The sequence below is a fragment of the Opisthorchis viverrini genome (genome assembly GCF_000715545.1).
Source record: "Opisthorchis viverrini unplaced genomic scaffold opera_v5_92, whole genome shotgun sequence".
Classification (NCBI taxonomy): domain Eukaryota; kingdom Metazoa; phylum Platyhelminthes; class Trematoda; order Opisthorchiida; family Opisthorchiidae; genus Opisthorchis; species Opisthorchis viverrini.
The window spans coordinates 1,564,542-1,578,763 of record NW_008751748.1 but is presented as its reverse complement, the minus strand read 5'-3'; the positions used below and the strand labels follow the sequence as shown (position 1 = coordinate 1,578,763).

General features: G+C 42.5%; 1 protein-coding gene across 1 annotated transcript; it reads left to right on the top strand.

Moving 5' to 3' along the window:
• Nucleotides 1-7,977: 7,977 nt before the first annotated feature.
• T265_13687 (hypothetical protein) lies at nucleotides 7,978-11,552 on the top strand (the record flags this gene model as incomplete). Its single annotated transcript, XM_009170036.1, has 2 exons — nucleotides 7,978-8,249; nucleotides 10,938-11,552. Coding segments are annotated over 2 exons (885 nt in total), but the record flags the coding sequence as incomplete, so codon positions are not given.
• Between the last annotated feature and the right edge of the window lie 2,670 nt (nucleotides 11,553-14,222).

Sequence of the window (14,222 nt, the reverse complement as noted above, 5' to 3'; positions counted from 1 at the left end):
CTTTTGATCTATTCTAATCAGTAACGTAATATCGTCATTTTGGGTCTCTTTCCCTCGTGTGCTGCCAAGTAACCCTTAGGAAACAGCAATTGTTGTATCACCAAGGTGGAACCTCCAGGTAAAACTGCATACCTGTATTGGGTAATGAGTTTCAGACTTAAATTTTGTAAATATTCTTTATATTCTTTAAATATTCTTTAAATATCCTTTTTTTCATTCCAAATCAAGATTTAACTGATTAGGTATGTCACTAGATACAAAATAAATGCTAAAGGTCAGTCTCACGTTCAAAATCGAGTGGATTACAAAATGTTGTGCTGTTTTCATTTCCGTTTCTATCACATATTTTATAGTTGAAAGCCAACGTATGTCACACAGATTTCCGTCTTATTTCAACGGTTGCTTTCCAGTGTTCCGTGCTCTCGAACCAAAATTTCTGCGTGAAAAACCTAATGATCATGCGGTTGTGTCACTGGTCAGTTGTAACAGAAAAGTCTCGGTTTCCAAGCCTCACGAAACCGCCATCTACACAAATGTCTTAATTTGCTTAAATAAAAATTCTCAATATATCATAAACAACAAAGGCAAGCTTCATGACGGGTCCCTCTCACTACGGGCCCGAAATTTTCCCTAATGGAGTTGCGTGCGGATGCAGGCCAAACACAAGAATCTTACCGTGACTTTTTCACTTGTTAACACGGTATTTGCTTACTGAAACTCAAGTCTCGATTATGGTTCGGCCCTGGCTTCTCCGCTTGTTTTTTTCAGACAGAGGACCAAATCCCATCCACTAACACCCATCAGCAATTAGTAGGTTCGGCGCATTCCTGTTACCGTTGAGGGATTAGCGATTTTGATGAGTGCCTGCTTGGAACACACATGATGAAATCCTGTTGACCGACGTCTGACTGACATTGGTTTGCATAAGATTTGCTGAATGTGTGAACACAATTACTAGTCTGCCTCTTCAAAACCGTCTCATCGTTTAAGCTTTAGCTTACCGTCCTGCTTTCCTTACGAGAAACCTGAGTACTTCTCTACTCTCCCTCGTCTGGTTGTGCCGCTGAACCGGTGCGGGAAGGCTGGCACCCGGTAGGTTTTTATCTTGTGTTCTTACTTCTCTGTACAGGTTTTCCGAGTGCATCTGTTTGACTGTGCTAACTAGTTGCACACAATTTCATCAAAAGTGTGCCACCCACGGTTACATGAATGCTACACTCCAAGCTTACACCGTGGATTCTCAATACAAAAACCATGATATCAGAGATTTTACCACAATAATCGATCTGGGTGATATCTGGAACGAATAGGTAGTGTGACGTATTTACACCAGACTGGACGCACACCTAATACCTCAGTTGTTTGCACTTCAATTGCGGCAATCACCGATCTGGTGGGAAATCGCTTTAGAATACAACCCCGAAAGCAGCCCCAAGCGTATGAGAAGCATTTTAGATCTTGCTGTCTAGTCCCAGCAACCATTGTACAAGGATATTCGTGTACTTATTAGTAACTGTAAGCACACATTTAATAGAGCACTTCTCCGCGTTTTCCTCGCCGAATTCGGGCACAGTTACGTTGTTCTCTGTGTTATGGGAAATAACCATCTGAAGGACTGAAGGGACCACCTTCCTCTAAGTGCATTTCAGAATGTTGTTTTGGCCACAAACAGTGAATTTTGATGACAGAATACTAAAGAAATGTCCAATAAACTCTTCATTTTTATGCTTGTCCTCTGATCACGGGCAGTAATTCACGCCAAAGGGTTTGATAATATGTCTTCTACTCAATTGAAGTAGATAACCCACCTTATCTGATCGCTAAGGGAACTTCTTTGCTCGAGCCGGGTATTTCTACCAAGGCTAGCAAGTGTTGAACGTATACAGTTGCGAATCAGGTTCCCCACGAACAATGACAGATACTATTACAGTGAAGCAACTACAACTTAGTTTTACGATACAAGAAATAGGCAATGGTGGTTGATCTTAGACTTTGGGTCCGTTTGAACCCAACACTGTGGTGAGCTATTAACCAAGAAGCATGGAAAACAACGCTTACTTCTTGCTAGAGTGGTTTCAAGCGTCAGTCATATTTTTCATTTGGTAACATTTTTTCACCGGAAATTTCAGATATGCAGAAAGAGTTGTGTGTACCGATACAACGGTGCTAGAGCGTCATCACTAGTATCCGCAGAGAGAAAAAATGCCCAATTATGTTGTCTATTCTCAACACGATCATCGAAGAATTGAAATAAACTTTACAAGCTGTACAGAATAAGTTGAATAGCTCGATATTTGCGTGGAATTACATTTCGGAAAATCGGTACTCAAAGTAGGGAAAAACCACGGGACTCTAGCTTATCCTTAAGAGGGTTAAAACAGTACCACGACACCTCAAAAACAATCATGGTTACATAGTTCGCCCTCCAAATAAGGTAAAATGGCACTCCAAACCAACGAAGTGGCAGATAAATCACAGTATCTTTTTCGATTGGGTCGGGAGAGTCTCGAAGTCCCTAACTCACACCTCAGAGTAGTGCTGCTGAAGCATTTGTGTGTGGTTTTGAACAATAGACAAACACAAGCACATCTTTCACTGCATGCTTTGTGGAGATGTAGCACTTAAACTGCTCTCACGCCACCACAGTTTTGGTATAAGCCAACGCGCACCTTAAGGCAGCTCTCTGGTCCACATTATCCGACATCTCATTCCTGGGTTTGTGCAACCGGTGACGATGCAGTATATTCTCCCGTGATTGGAAAATAGAGTAAAAAGTTTCGGACAGTTCTCAAAGCTTCAAACGTTCGTTCATCGGGTTCCATGAATCTCTGCGGCCACACCAATATTTTTGAATATATTTTCAAACATGCCCACCCTCTGTAGTCTACCGAACCAGTAGTCAATTTTTAATGTTTTTCGCTTCGTACAGACCCATTGTTTGATGTGTGAGTGAAAATCCTACATCAGGTTACTACGACCAGACCGCACGTACAATGTACGAGAAGGTTGTCGCATCTACACCGTCAAGTTAAGACGCTAAGATGATACTTTATATCTTATTTATCAGACGGAATTCGGTAGCGCCTTGCACTCCACTGTCTGTGGGAACCAAACTGCCGTTCTCACGCTTTTGACCAGCATTTCGTCCAGTGGTGTTGACAAATATTGCAACACTTGGCCTGCTGTGTAGCATGACACTGAAGAGGCTGGTAAGAAAAGACATTGCCGCGACCTTTTATTAGCTTAGCCTCATCTAACAGTACTACCGTGTGTGAGGACAGCGCAGGTTACTCGGTATTGTTGAGCTTATTTAGGCATCGGACGGGTTCCATGAATCTCTGCGGCCACACCAATATTTTTGAATATATTTTCAAACATACCCACCCTCTGTAGTCTACCGAACCAGTAGCGCGTATTCGGCTCAAGTCTACGCAGAGGAGCTCAAATGCACACGTGCGATGTGAAACGGCGTCGGCGATAGCTCAGTTGATGGAGTATTTATCCGATAAACCGGAAGTTGCCTGGCCGGACTCCTGTTTAGGAGTTATGACATCTTTCTGTCCATCTTCGAGTATTCATTTCTGTTCACAACGAGAAGAATCATTCCTACGCTCATAACTAAGCGATCTCCACACCAAGCCACATGTGTAATGCGAGACATTTTGCAGCATTGATGTTGTCGCATGCCACCTGATCGAAGATCATTAGTAAAATTTTCAGAAGTCAGCGAGTTAAGGTAGTTTGACACTCCTCTCCTGGTACCAGGTTCATTAAATGTTTCAACCGCGCCAACGAGGTGTTGCTTCCACTTTAACCAAGAAATACGGTTTGCGAAGAACTCATGAAAACATCTACCATCCCAAATAATCTTGGATCACAATCACAGCTATCTCTAAGCTGCCTCCAGCTACTACGACAGGTAATATCCACAATACTGTAATCGTAAGTTATCGTAATAGAAATCTGAAGTTGTTCTTAGTTAACCTAGGATGTCATTAGAGGTATCTAAGGCTTCTGTTTCGTGCCATAGATTGCACGTCACCCATGGCATTTGAAGTCTACACTGCACCATCTAGCATTTTTCGTAGATCTGTACAGAGATTCCTATTAACATGTTGGTGGTTTGGTCCGCGAATGCGAGGGCTAATCATTAAGACAGTATTATCCACTTTCAGATGTCTACGCAGATGTAAATATTTTCGGATAGCGGTATATGTACGGCAACTGCCAGCATTTCACCAACATTACACTGCATAAATCACATTATGTACTGGTACAGCTTTTCTTGGGATTATGTTACTTCGTCTTTTTTTCCTTTCCTTCTTTCCTTTTCCTTTTCGAATGGTTTTTGCGTAATACATGGTTCTTTCACGCAGATTGGAAATATATGGTCAGAAACGACCTTGAAGACCTCTTTAAAACTTTCGTTATACATGTATTTTCCGAAAAATAGGCATTTTCTCGAAATTTCTCACACATTCCGAAAAATTATCCAACCGGCCGCCCTGAACTTCAGTCAGATAAACTCTCTTCGGAGGAAGCCGAATAGCTCTTCTTGGTCAGATAAACTCTCCAAAAGGCGTAGCTCTTCGGAGGAAGCCGAATAGCTCTTCTTGTCTGAATGCCTGCTCATTTAGTATATGATCTTTTAACATGGGAACTATATGCCTCTACTAATACGGGTGCCCGGCTTCTCTGAAGGTCTCTACGATCACGCGGACTGTATTTTCTCTGTCGAATCCAAGACTCAGTTAGCTTCCGGCCTACACATCCGCTCTTAAGATTTGGGTGCCGGATTTTTACACACGTGAATAGAAAACCTCAGTGCTGTGGCGTTCCCAGGCCTTATGTGAGGCGCCGTGACAGGTCACGTGCCCGTGTTGCCCCAAAAATTCAAGAAAGGATTTATCTTCCGTTTTTAGCTACTTCCTGCTTTGACAGTAGTACAAAAATCGGCCGCCACGCTCTCCACATGTGTTTCCGAAGTGCCTTTTGAGGCTATCACTACGAATGGAACAAGAATTTCACATTACTCTCGGTAGAGTGTATATGACATTTGTGTGTGAGGGTTTCGTTGCTTATGTCACCATCTTAGAAACTTCCGGGCAGAAACGCGAACAAAAGCAACGTCTCGGGGACATTGAGGTGACATGTTGCCGCAATCCGCAGCTCACTCAGTCCAAAATCGTTGTCAAAACTCGGAAGGATGAATAATATAAAAAGATAGGACGTCTTAGTTCTGCAAATACTGAAATGGACAATATTTCTAAGTTATTATTCGAATGGCAGGCGAGGTGACACCTAATTAAGGGAACCTGTCCGGTAGGCCGGAAACACAGTGTAATAGATGAAATAAACGTTAATATAAAGAGGCAAATCTTGCGGTTCGAATTCTGTTTGATCGAAAGTGCAGTACAAGTGGTATGATGTGATTATATTTTCATTGAAGTCTCAAATTCACTGTAACCAGGTGAAATGCCGAAATGTGGTTGAAATATAAATGTGATTTCCCATTTGGCCTGAGCTCGTTTCAGACGACCGCAAGGCCTACACGAATCCAACAACTGCTGCAACAATTCTCACTTAGCATTTATCCAATATACACAACTGGTGAAACTGTGCTATGCGATTAAAAAACACACTATTTTTTTCAGAATACAGCTGACACACAATTGTCCAGCTGACTATTTATTTGTTCCGGATACAGTCATCTCAGCTTCGTCTCCAGTTAGCCAACTGAAACGAAATTTGATTGAGACGTGAAAGAGAAGTAGTGAGGATAAGTTCCATAATTTCGATTGGTTATCACAAACCCAAGAAAAATTATTCACTTTTACACCCTAGTGGACTGCATAGTCAATATGGTCTTAAGAGGGCCCAGACTTTTTCATTCCGAGGGTGGCTGAAGAACTGGCAAACCCAAGAAGACTTATTCACTTTCACACCCTAGTGGACTTCATAGTCAATATGGTCTTAAGAGGACCCAGATTTTTTCATTCCGAGGGTGGCTGAAGAACTGAACATCTAAAAAGCCCAACTGGGCATCCAGTAATCCGTGAAATTCTATCAAAGCGCTCTTAGACAGTTTTAAGTCTTGTTGAGATCTTTAACGAGTACCCGTTCCCTCCCCGGAAGCTACTGAGACGTGTTAGCGGATTCGATAAAGATGGCTGCAACAGAAAAAGTTGCAGAAATGGTCAAGGACTACCATGAACAGGTTTTACGTGCTCCGACTTTTGTCGCTCGGACACTTCGGATGATCACTTAGTTTAACTGCTCTTGAGGCTGTTCTCCCCAAAGGAGACTAACTATTCGCAACTACGCTGTTCTTATATTTGATTTCACTGGTTCGGAAGCCCGCATTCTGACTTCCAATGTCTCACTGAGCTAACATCCATTCCGGGATTTGCATATAAGGCAGAACTACACCGACTGGCCTTCACCTAGGACAGGTGATGGCACTTGTGAGTTGCATTAAGTTTCGTGTACAACCATCTGAACAGCATTTATCTGGTGGAAAGCCAAAGGAATAAGACACGAGTCCGTTGGAATATCCAACAGTCCACGCTATGGATAAGATGTCTGAGCAGCATTTATCTGGTGGAAAGCCAAAGGAATAAGACACGAGTCCGTTGGAATATCCAACAGTCCACGCTATGAATAAGATGCTACATAGTGTCCGCACATAATTAGTTTCGTCACCGAAAGTCACTTCAGGCATCGCAGTAGGGCTAATGCTCTGATGCGTCTGATCAGTTGGAGACATCAGTAGGAACAAAGTCAGCCAATAATGTCCCATTTGGCAGAAACCGGTGGCTTGTATAAACAACAAGGCGAACCAAGATCATATTCGCATGACACTCCTCGTTTAGACATCTCTTGCACTTTCTTCCACTTTGCGGGTCACTTGTAGCACATCGGAAGGCTTGATATGGGAAGGTGTGTTAGGACATGGTCCTGGCAATATCACGTTGACCTCCATAGTGTGTTTCAGGTGGACAGGTGTGCAGGGTATATATGCGAATAATCAGTTAGTCGCTCGAACAAATGGGCTGAACAACAAAGACGCACACAAACGTAGTGACGAAATAGTTGTGTTTATATCGGCTGACATTACAGTATGTGTTGACAAATCATGCACATCGAGAACAACCAGGCGAAACTCGAACCGAATTCCACAAGGAAGGCGAACAACGGCGTCACGACCTTTCAAGAGACGTGCCAGTTCCCGTTTATCAATGGAACCGTATTCAGCGTCGACGATGTTATTGCCCAGCAGCTTGTGTATTGATGTATATTTATGCCCAACATGCTAGACTTGCTGCGTTTTCTGAATTAGTAGTTCATGCTTAGTGGTTCGATTTTACCCGTAAGATTGCCTGTAGCATCTGTTAAATGGTTTGACAATCCTCGACGATTGAACAACTAACTTTCACAAAGGAAACCAGATATTGCACCCTCTTACTTCGTTTACTTGACGAGTTGTTAAATGGTGCACCGGGCTGTTTAATAAAATTGAAGGAAGCCCACCGACTTCAGTACGACTGCATTCGCTTAGTCTGAATGTTGTGTGAAACACGTTGGTTATTAAGGGGAACGAGCACGTGATTTGTCTCCCGTACCCCGGTACGTTCCTTCCCAAATACCTCACCACTTAGAAGAGGACAAGTCTTGTCAAATCTGTCCGAATCCATGCAAGTTTGCACTGTCCAGAATGTGATCCGTTTAGAATATTCGATCGCCTGTTGTATTGCTTATTCCAGTCCGTTGTGCAAAAACCGTTCTGACGAGGCTGGTTTGGGTTTCACTGATTGCAATATTAGTCTCCATGGCGTAGTTTACATAGGACTTTAAAAGCATTTGTGTCATGAGGAAACGGTTTTCAGGATAACATCGACTGGCATATTTTTCCTCAGCACCCGTTACCCTCACTTCGTGTGCCTCGCATATTGGCATGATTATTTAGACTTCATTTAGACTTTTGCTCAAATAGCAGTGACAATTACTTTTGTTTTCGCTTCATTCCCAGTGAGTTTGCATACTATCGTCAAATTGGAACTCTGGAATGTATACAAAATCCTCACGTACCGCTGGTAAATCTGTGCGAGGTCTACGGTCCTGGAAGGGAACTCAGTCACAACATGGAGTACAGACGCATTCCTGGTGATCAGTGTGTTGGAGGCTGGCAGCCACCACAGCTAGGCGAAGCAATTCTGAGTGCCATTGCCACCTGTGGGAACAATACCCAGGTAACGTCATTTGGTGAACGATTTTGATGGTCTGACTGATGGCACGGAACGTATTCCCTATGTCACTTGTTTCATGCCAGAAAACGAAGGCAGTACAAGCCTTCCTATATCATAGACCGGCCACCTGAAATCACTCTAGATAGTGAAAAATTGCGAATCCCGATCACATGGCTACCACATACGCAAAACAGGAACGACGAATAGCCCAAGTTCAAACATACGGATCCCTGTTGATTGTGTTCCGCGCTTGTTCAGTCAGCGCGATATCACAGCGGTAACTTGATTGTGGCTTGATTTGAAAACCCCACATCTTGTTGGCTATAGAGGAATAAAACAAAGAGCTATGGATTCATTTCCTGCTATATTTTTCTCCTCAACTCAATTGCAGTAGTCTTTGAGATGATGATCTATACTCTGCTCATTTTTTTCTTGTGAGGGATTTGGTTCCGCCAGGTTAGCGCCACAAAAATTGCTAATCTAATTAGACGTATTGGCAAACTCTACTTTTGTTTGGCATTATTTTCGGCCACTTGCCTGTTCGTTGCATGATATGTGAATAAACAAACTTATCTCTTACTGCACTGTTAGCTTTCTAGCATCAATGAACCAGTATCAACCCCGGCGAATTACAAAATCTGCGCCTGAACTCGCTGCCTTGTTGGCGAAACTTTTCAAGCTAAAAATTCGAGCATAACTTTCCATCCGATGTCTTCTCCTGCCTCAGCGGATACGATTTAATCTGGCGACGAAACTCTAAGAACGTGTCCAGTATGTTCTGACATGTCAACGTTCTCTTCTTCAAGTCACATAAACAATGTGCCATTATCAATAAATTCCTCTGAGCACTGAAGATAAAAAGCAAACTTATATCACAATATCAGTGCGAACAAAGGTGTCTTCCTCTACCTAAGATGATGTTATCCGGAGATGGTATGTGTATTAGTTCTAAATCATAATCCTTTGTTTGATATCAAAAATTCAAAAATTGGTTTCTTCATTAAGACAGAAATCCACCGGGCATCTCCTTGAAAACACTTCTGGTTGGAGAACACGAGTCTGATAAAGTTCGTAGTTGAGAGTGCCTGCTAGCTGAACTTGGGCCGTCGGAAAGCAGGAATTTTATGCAACCTGGTGAGGAAAGTCCAAAGAAAAACTGACGCATAGCATAAGTGCCTAACGCATTCGATTCTCATGTTAACGTCAATATAGCTTTCAAGTGAGTTTTTAAATCTACCGAGTTTGGTCAGCTAAGCACAAAGCTCACTTGTATCTAAGCGATAAAATAAGAGTTCACTTCTGCAGCTAAGTGTAACTTTTGAAATGACCTTTTAATCACATCGTGTGTATTAATATTAGTGGAAAACTAAGTACGAGAAGCGCATCTGCACCGCTAACTAAGAAGGGCACCGTATACTATTTGCTGCTCTGTTGTTTAATGCCAGTTTAGTGTTTCTGATGACTTTTTCGCGTAATTTTCAAAACCACTCATGTATGTTTCAGAAAATTTGGTGTCCCACCTTGGTGAAGTTGAATGGTGTTTTATTATTTGTCAAGGAAATCTCGTGGGGCATATTCAAATCGCTAGTTCTAAACAGGTGTTTGGTTTATGATGTGTGCAGTAAGCAAAGACCAAGATGCGTATCAAAACTTCCAATAGATAATCAACGTTGGAGAGAAAGGAGCGTGTGATTCCAACTGCATGTTTGGATTCGTCGGCTTTCTCGTGGAATCGAGACGTTTGTGTTTCAAGTTGCGAAAACTTCTGTTCGAAATAGTAGGAATTTGCGACTTGGCATGAGATTCCTGGTGAGTATAATGTCACAATCGTAACAGAAGATTAGTGCAAGAGCACCACAAAGGAATCTATCCTCCTCAAACGAGAAAACTCTGTGTTTCTTTGGTTTGGCCACTGTGTGCATTGCTCGGAACATTTCGACTGTGGTGTCTCGGTGGTAGAAAGTAGAGAAAATGTTGAATATGAGATATTTTCTTTTCGGTTCTGGTTGAACTTCGTGATATGAATGCGCTGGAGAACCTTGGTATCGCCAAAGTCGTCCCATCGAGGAGCTTACGGTACAGCCTCACTCGACTAAACTAACCTCTCGTGCCTCAGAAGTCAGAATTCCCGCTTGCTTAACTTTTCTCCCTCTGATTTATTACCGGAAGAATCTTCCCACATTCCGCCTGTGTTACTGTTTCGCTAGAGTTCTGCATCCGATTGGTCGAGATCTGTCCCTAAACTTTTATTTTGACACTCGTACAAATGCGAACCGGACCTTTCATTGCACAATAGTGCTTCACAGACTTTCTGAGGCTTCCAGCAGGTTGAATCGATCTCAGTAGATTTATGGGATGGCCCAAGGAAATTAGCTTTTCTGTTGTCTACCATAACTTCATCCGTACGGCTTAATCGATTAACTCAAATTCACCAGTCTGACGACCTTCAACGAGTCGATGAGTTCCAGTCCTTGGCGAGGTTCTTGTGAGACATTGGATGTATTAAATTTTAACGGTTGAGATCTCACGGTTTTTTAAGGCATTTTAATAGCTTTTGCACAGCAAGACTGGAATTGTGGCATGCGACAAAACTTCTAAGCTAAACGGAGCTTTAAGTTTTCCTAGAAACGCATGTTGCTCACGCAATCTTTTCCAACCAGTTATGTCTGTTTGTTTTCACTACGATTACAGATCAGAGAAGTCAAGTCTGATCCGGGCATTTCTCCGGCTGCCACTGCAGTCCTGATCACAATTGCATTGGTCTTCATCATCGTACTTGGTAGTCTCTGTTATCGTCGGACAAAACGTTTCGCATCCCATTCTAGTACAAGATCCGGGATATTTAGTTCAGTTTCCGATGAAATGAACGGGGCAACCTTCCCATGGCGCTGGAAGGTTATGAGGAATGAACCCCTTCCGATACCTAGCACTGAATCTTTATGGCCCCCCACTGACAGGTCTACGCGTTGGAGCACAAACCACAGTTACTCGACCAACGGGCCTGATAGTCGAGTAAATACTACGGGATTTCAAGATAAGAACGCAAATTTCAGCGATTCACGAACTTTCTTCAAACCTCCTGGTCCTACGTTGAGTAGAGACGCCTTATCCCATTTTTCTCAGATGAAACCTTGGTTGGTTGGTAGATTCCGACAAAGTGAACTTGATGGGAGAAATTTACTCGACGCTGAAGAAATTGGCACTCCTACGGAACCGTCACTTTTGCACATTGGTGGTCCCATTTTTAATGATCCACTTTCGGATATAACGTTAACGGATCCAACAACAACCAAATCATCCAAATGATGCTTTGGTTGGTCAATGTGAGTCGCAATTTTGCAACAGCGTCTGGTCACTTTCACTGTGAGAGATCACTCAGGTCATTGTGTTACCAAAACCAGTTTTTTTTATAGAACTGCTAATAAGCTGTAAAAAACAATAGTTAAGCAATCCGCTGCATGGTGATGCTGATTCGAGGCGATATGTGATGGAAATGTACAAGTTAATAACAATAGGACTATCCAACACACCCAGAGCTCGATGTGGCTCAGACGTTAGGGCGCTAATCTACTGATAGGAAGATCCGTCGTTCGAAAGCGAGCTTGGCTTTTTGCTCGCTCTTGTCTAGGTTTGGGTAACCTGCTTCCTTCGAGCTGCAGAGTAGCTATGCACGTAAAAGAAACCACAGCTGAATTGGTGTTGTTGTTACTGGTTATAGAATGGACCTCCGAATACTGATCAACCCAATGGATTGGTGTGGTTTGTTGTTAATTGTTGTGGGGTTGACAACAGAATAATGATTCACTTAGAAAAAATGTGTTTCATGTTATGAAGCGTTATTTCGGTTTTATATCAGCGTCATTTCCTTTCCTGATTGCAGAGGCTTCTTTTTCTTGCCGAACATCATGGTTTTCCCAGGCACTTGGTCACACCGTCATACTGAGTTAGTACGTTGACTGACTCTTGCATTGGCCTGCACTTTCTTGCTAGCCATTATGCTCACCTGTGAGGTTGATATGTATGGTACAGTTTCATGTTCCTCTTAACACAATCTTATCCTCTGTCAGTGGAACCAACTCACCGATAGGTGAAGGCCAACAGCCTCATAACCGCCTAAAACTTTATTTATACCCGAATGGCGTTTTTCGCATTTGTAGTCACAGATTGCGCTCTTCTGTCATTGAATCAAGGTACTACATATAGATTAATTGTCAGACTGAAGGAAGTTCATGATAGTCCTAAAGACCAAAGTTAAATAACAAGCAACAACTACAGATGGGCACTAAAGGAATATTTCAACACATCCCAGTAATCATCCGGACACTTCGTCTATGGCTTAAGGGAATCACTTTAAATGTCACATGGTCTAACTTGTATCCTTTGGATGTTTGATTCTTGGGAAGTTGAACAGTTGGTAAACGTTCGACAACAAGTAGTTTGAACGAGGCAGTCTTGAATCACCTGCTTTCCGTTTACCAGACGGGTGCTCTACCTGATCACGTGCCGATAACACTCGTTCTCCGTCACACTTATGTACCTGAACTTCACAGCTGATTGGCCACACTTCTGCCTAATGGATTAGTCTTTGATACTTTAGTTGGTCCCCGGTCTAAATTCCTCAGTGTTGTAGACGTTCAAATCGTCCAGATATTGACTGTTAGTCTGAAATACAGAGCCGTGAAGAATCAGCTGCGGGGTACAAGCTTGACTGATAGAGAGCATCCTATATAGCAGGTAGAACAGTCGGTTAGCAGGATTTATTTGGTTAGAGTTCACCCCTAGAGTGTCCTGTTGTCCGTGCTGTGTATACTTGGACTTTCCACTTCAAGGTTTTGAATGAACCAACGCAGACCGGCTAAAGCGTCACGGAAAATTCTTCATCATCCATTATGAAGCACTTCTTCAGTCAGAAATTATGATGTCCAGTGGGCGTTTAAAGCATCCGCTGAAAGACGATCATGAAAATGCAGATGACCTCGAGTGCACACGGTGGTTTGCACCCAAAAATTGATTTGTTTAGGACAATTCTTAGATGGCAAATTGTCCAAAACTCCATATTGCCTGTTTTCAGAGACTGACAACTTCCGACGAAAGTAAATTTGCTTTCCAAATACTATAAACATCAATAACTTCTCAGGTTACTGGGATTCCAAATCGCAGATACACTTTTCAGCGTCACGTGTATGAAGTTTCAGTATAAAACGAAAAGTAATTTAGTGCGATTTTTCAAATGAGTCGGAATCGACAGTAAGTAATGAAACACTGACAGCCCGACACGTGAGGAGTTGCCGCTGAAGCCTATGATATACCTTTTGTCGTAAAAGCCTTAACTTTTGACAAGTACACTCTTTGCATACCAGTAGTGTTTTCACGGGAGACTCATCTGAATCCCAGCTGAATTTCCCGTATATGATGTTCTTCAACTGAACGTGCTGCACGAGGCAACCTCATTTTCAGTTCATACGATGTTTCAGATATCGTAATACACATCACTCATACGATTGCTGAAAACTCTTCGGTAGCCCACGAGCAGTTTTGCGTCTCTTGAGGCTCATTAGGCGGGTGCAAGCTCTCAGTTTCTGTTCAAGTTATATTCTACTGAAACCCGAATTGCACGAAATTTGACAGATATTCTCATTTGCATACAAATGTGGTTTTGTGGAAGACTAACCTTAATCCCAGCTGAATCCACCCTCCATGATGCTTTCTTCAACGGGATGTGCTGCAGTAGGGTTTCTAGTACAACATAAAGTTAACGGAAACTCGACGACTGCGCCTACCTGATGAGCTTCACAGAGGGCAAAGCCAGTTGTGGATTGTCGAATACTTTTCATCAACCTTATGAGTGGTATGTTACGTCTATGGGAGGTTTGACTTTCATTTATCAACATCAAAGATAAAAACCCAACATTCACTGCCCTCTTCATGTTGGGAGTTTCCGGGTAAATTTCATGGGACTTCTTGATGAACTCTGTA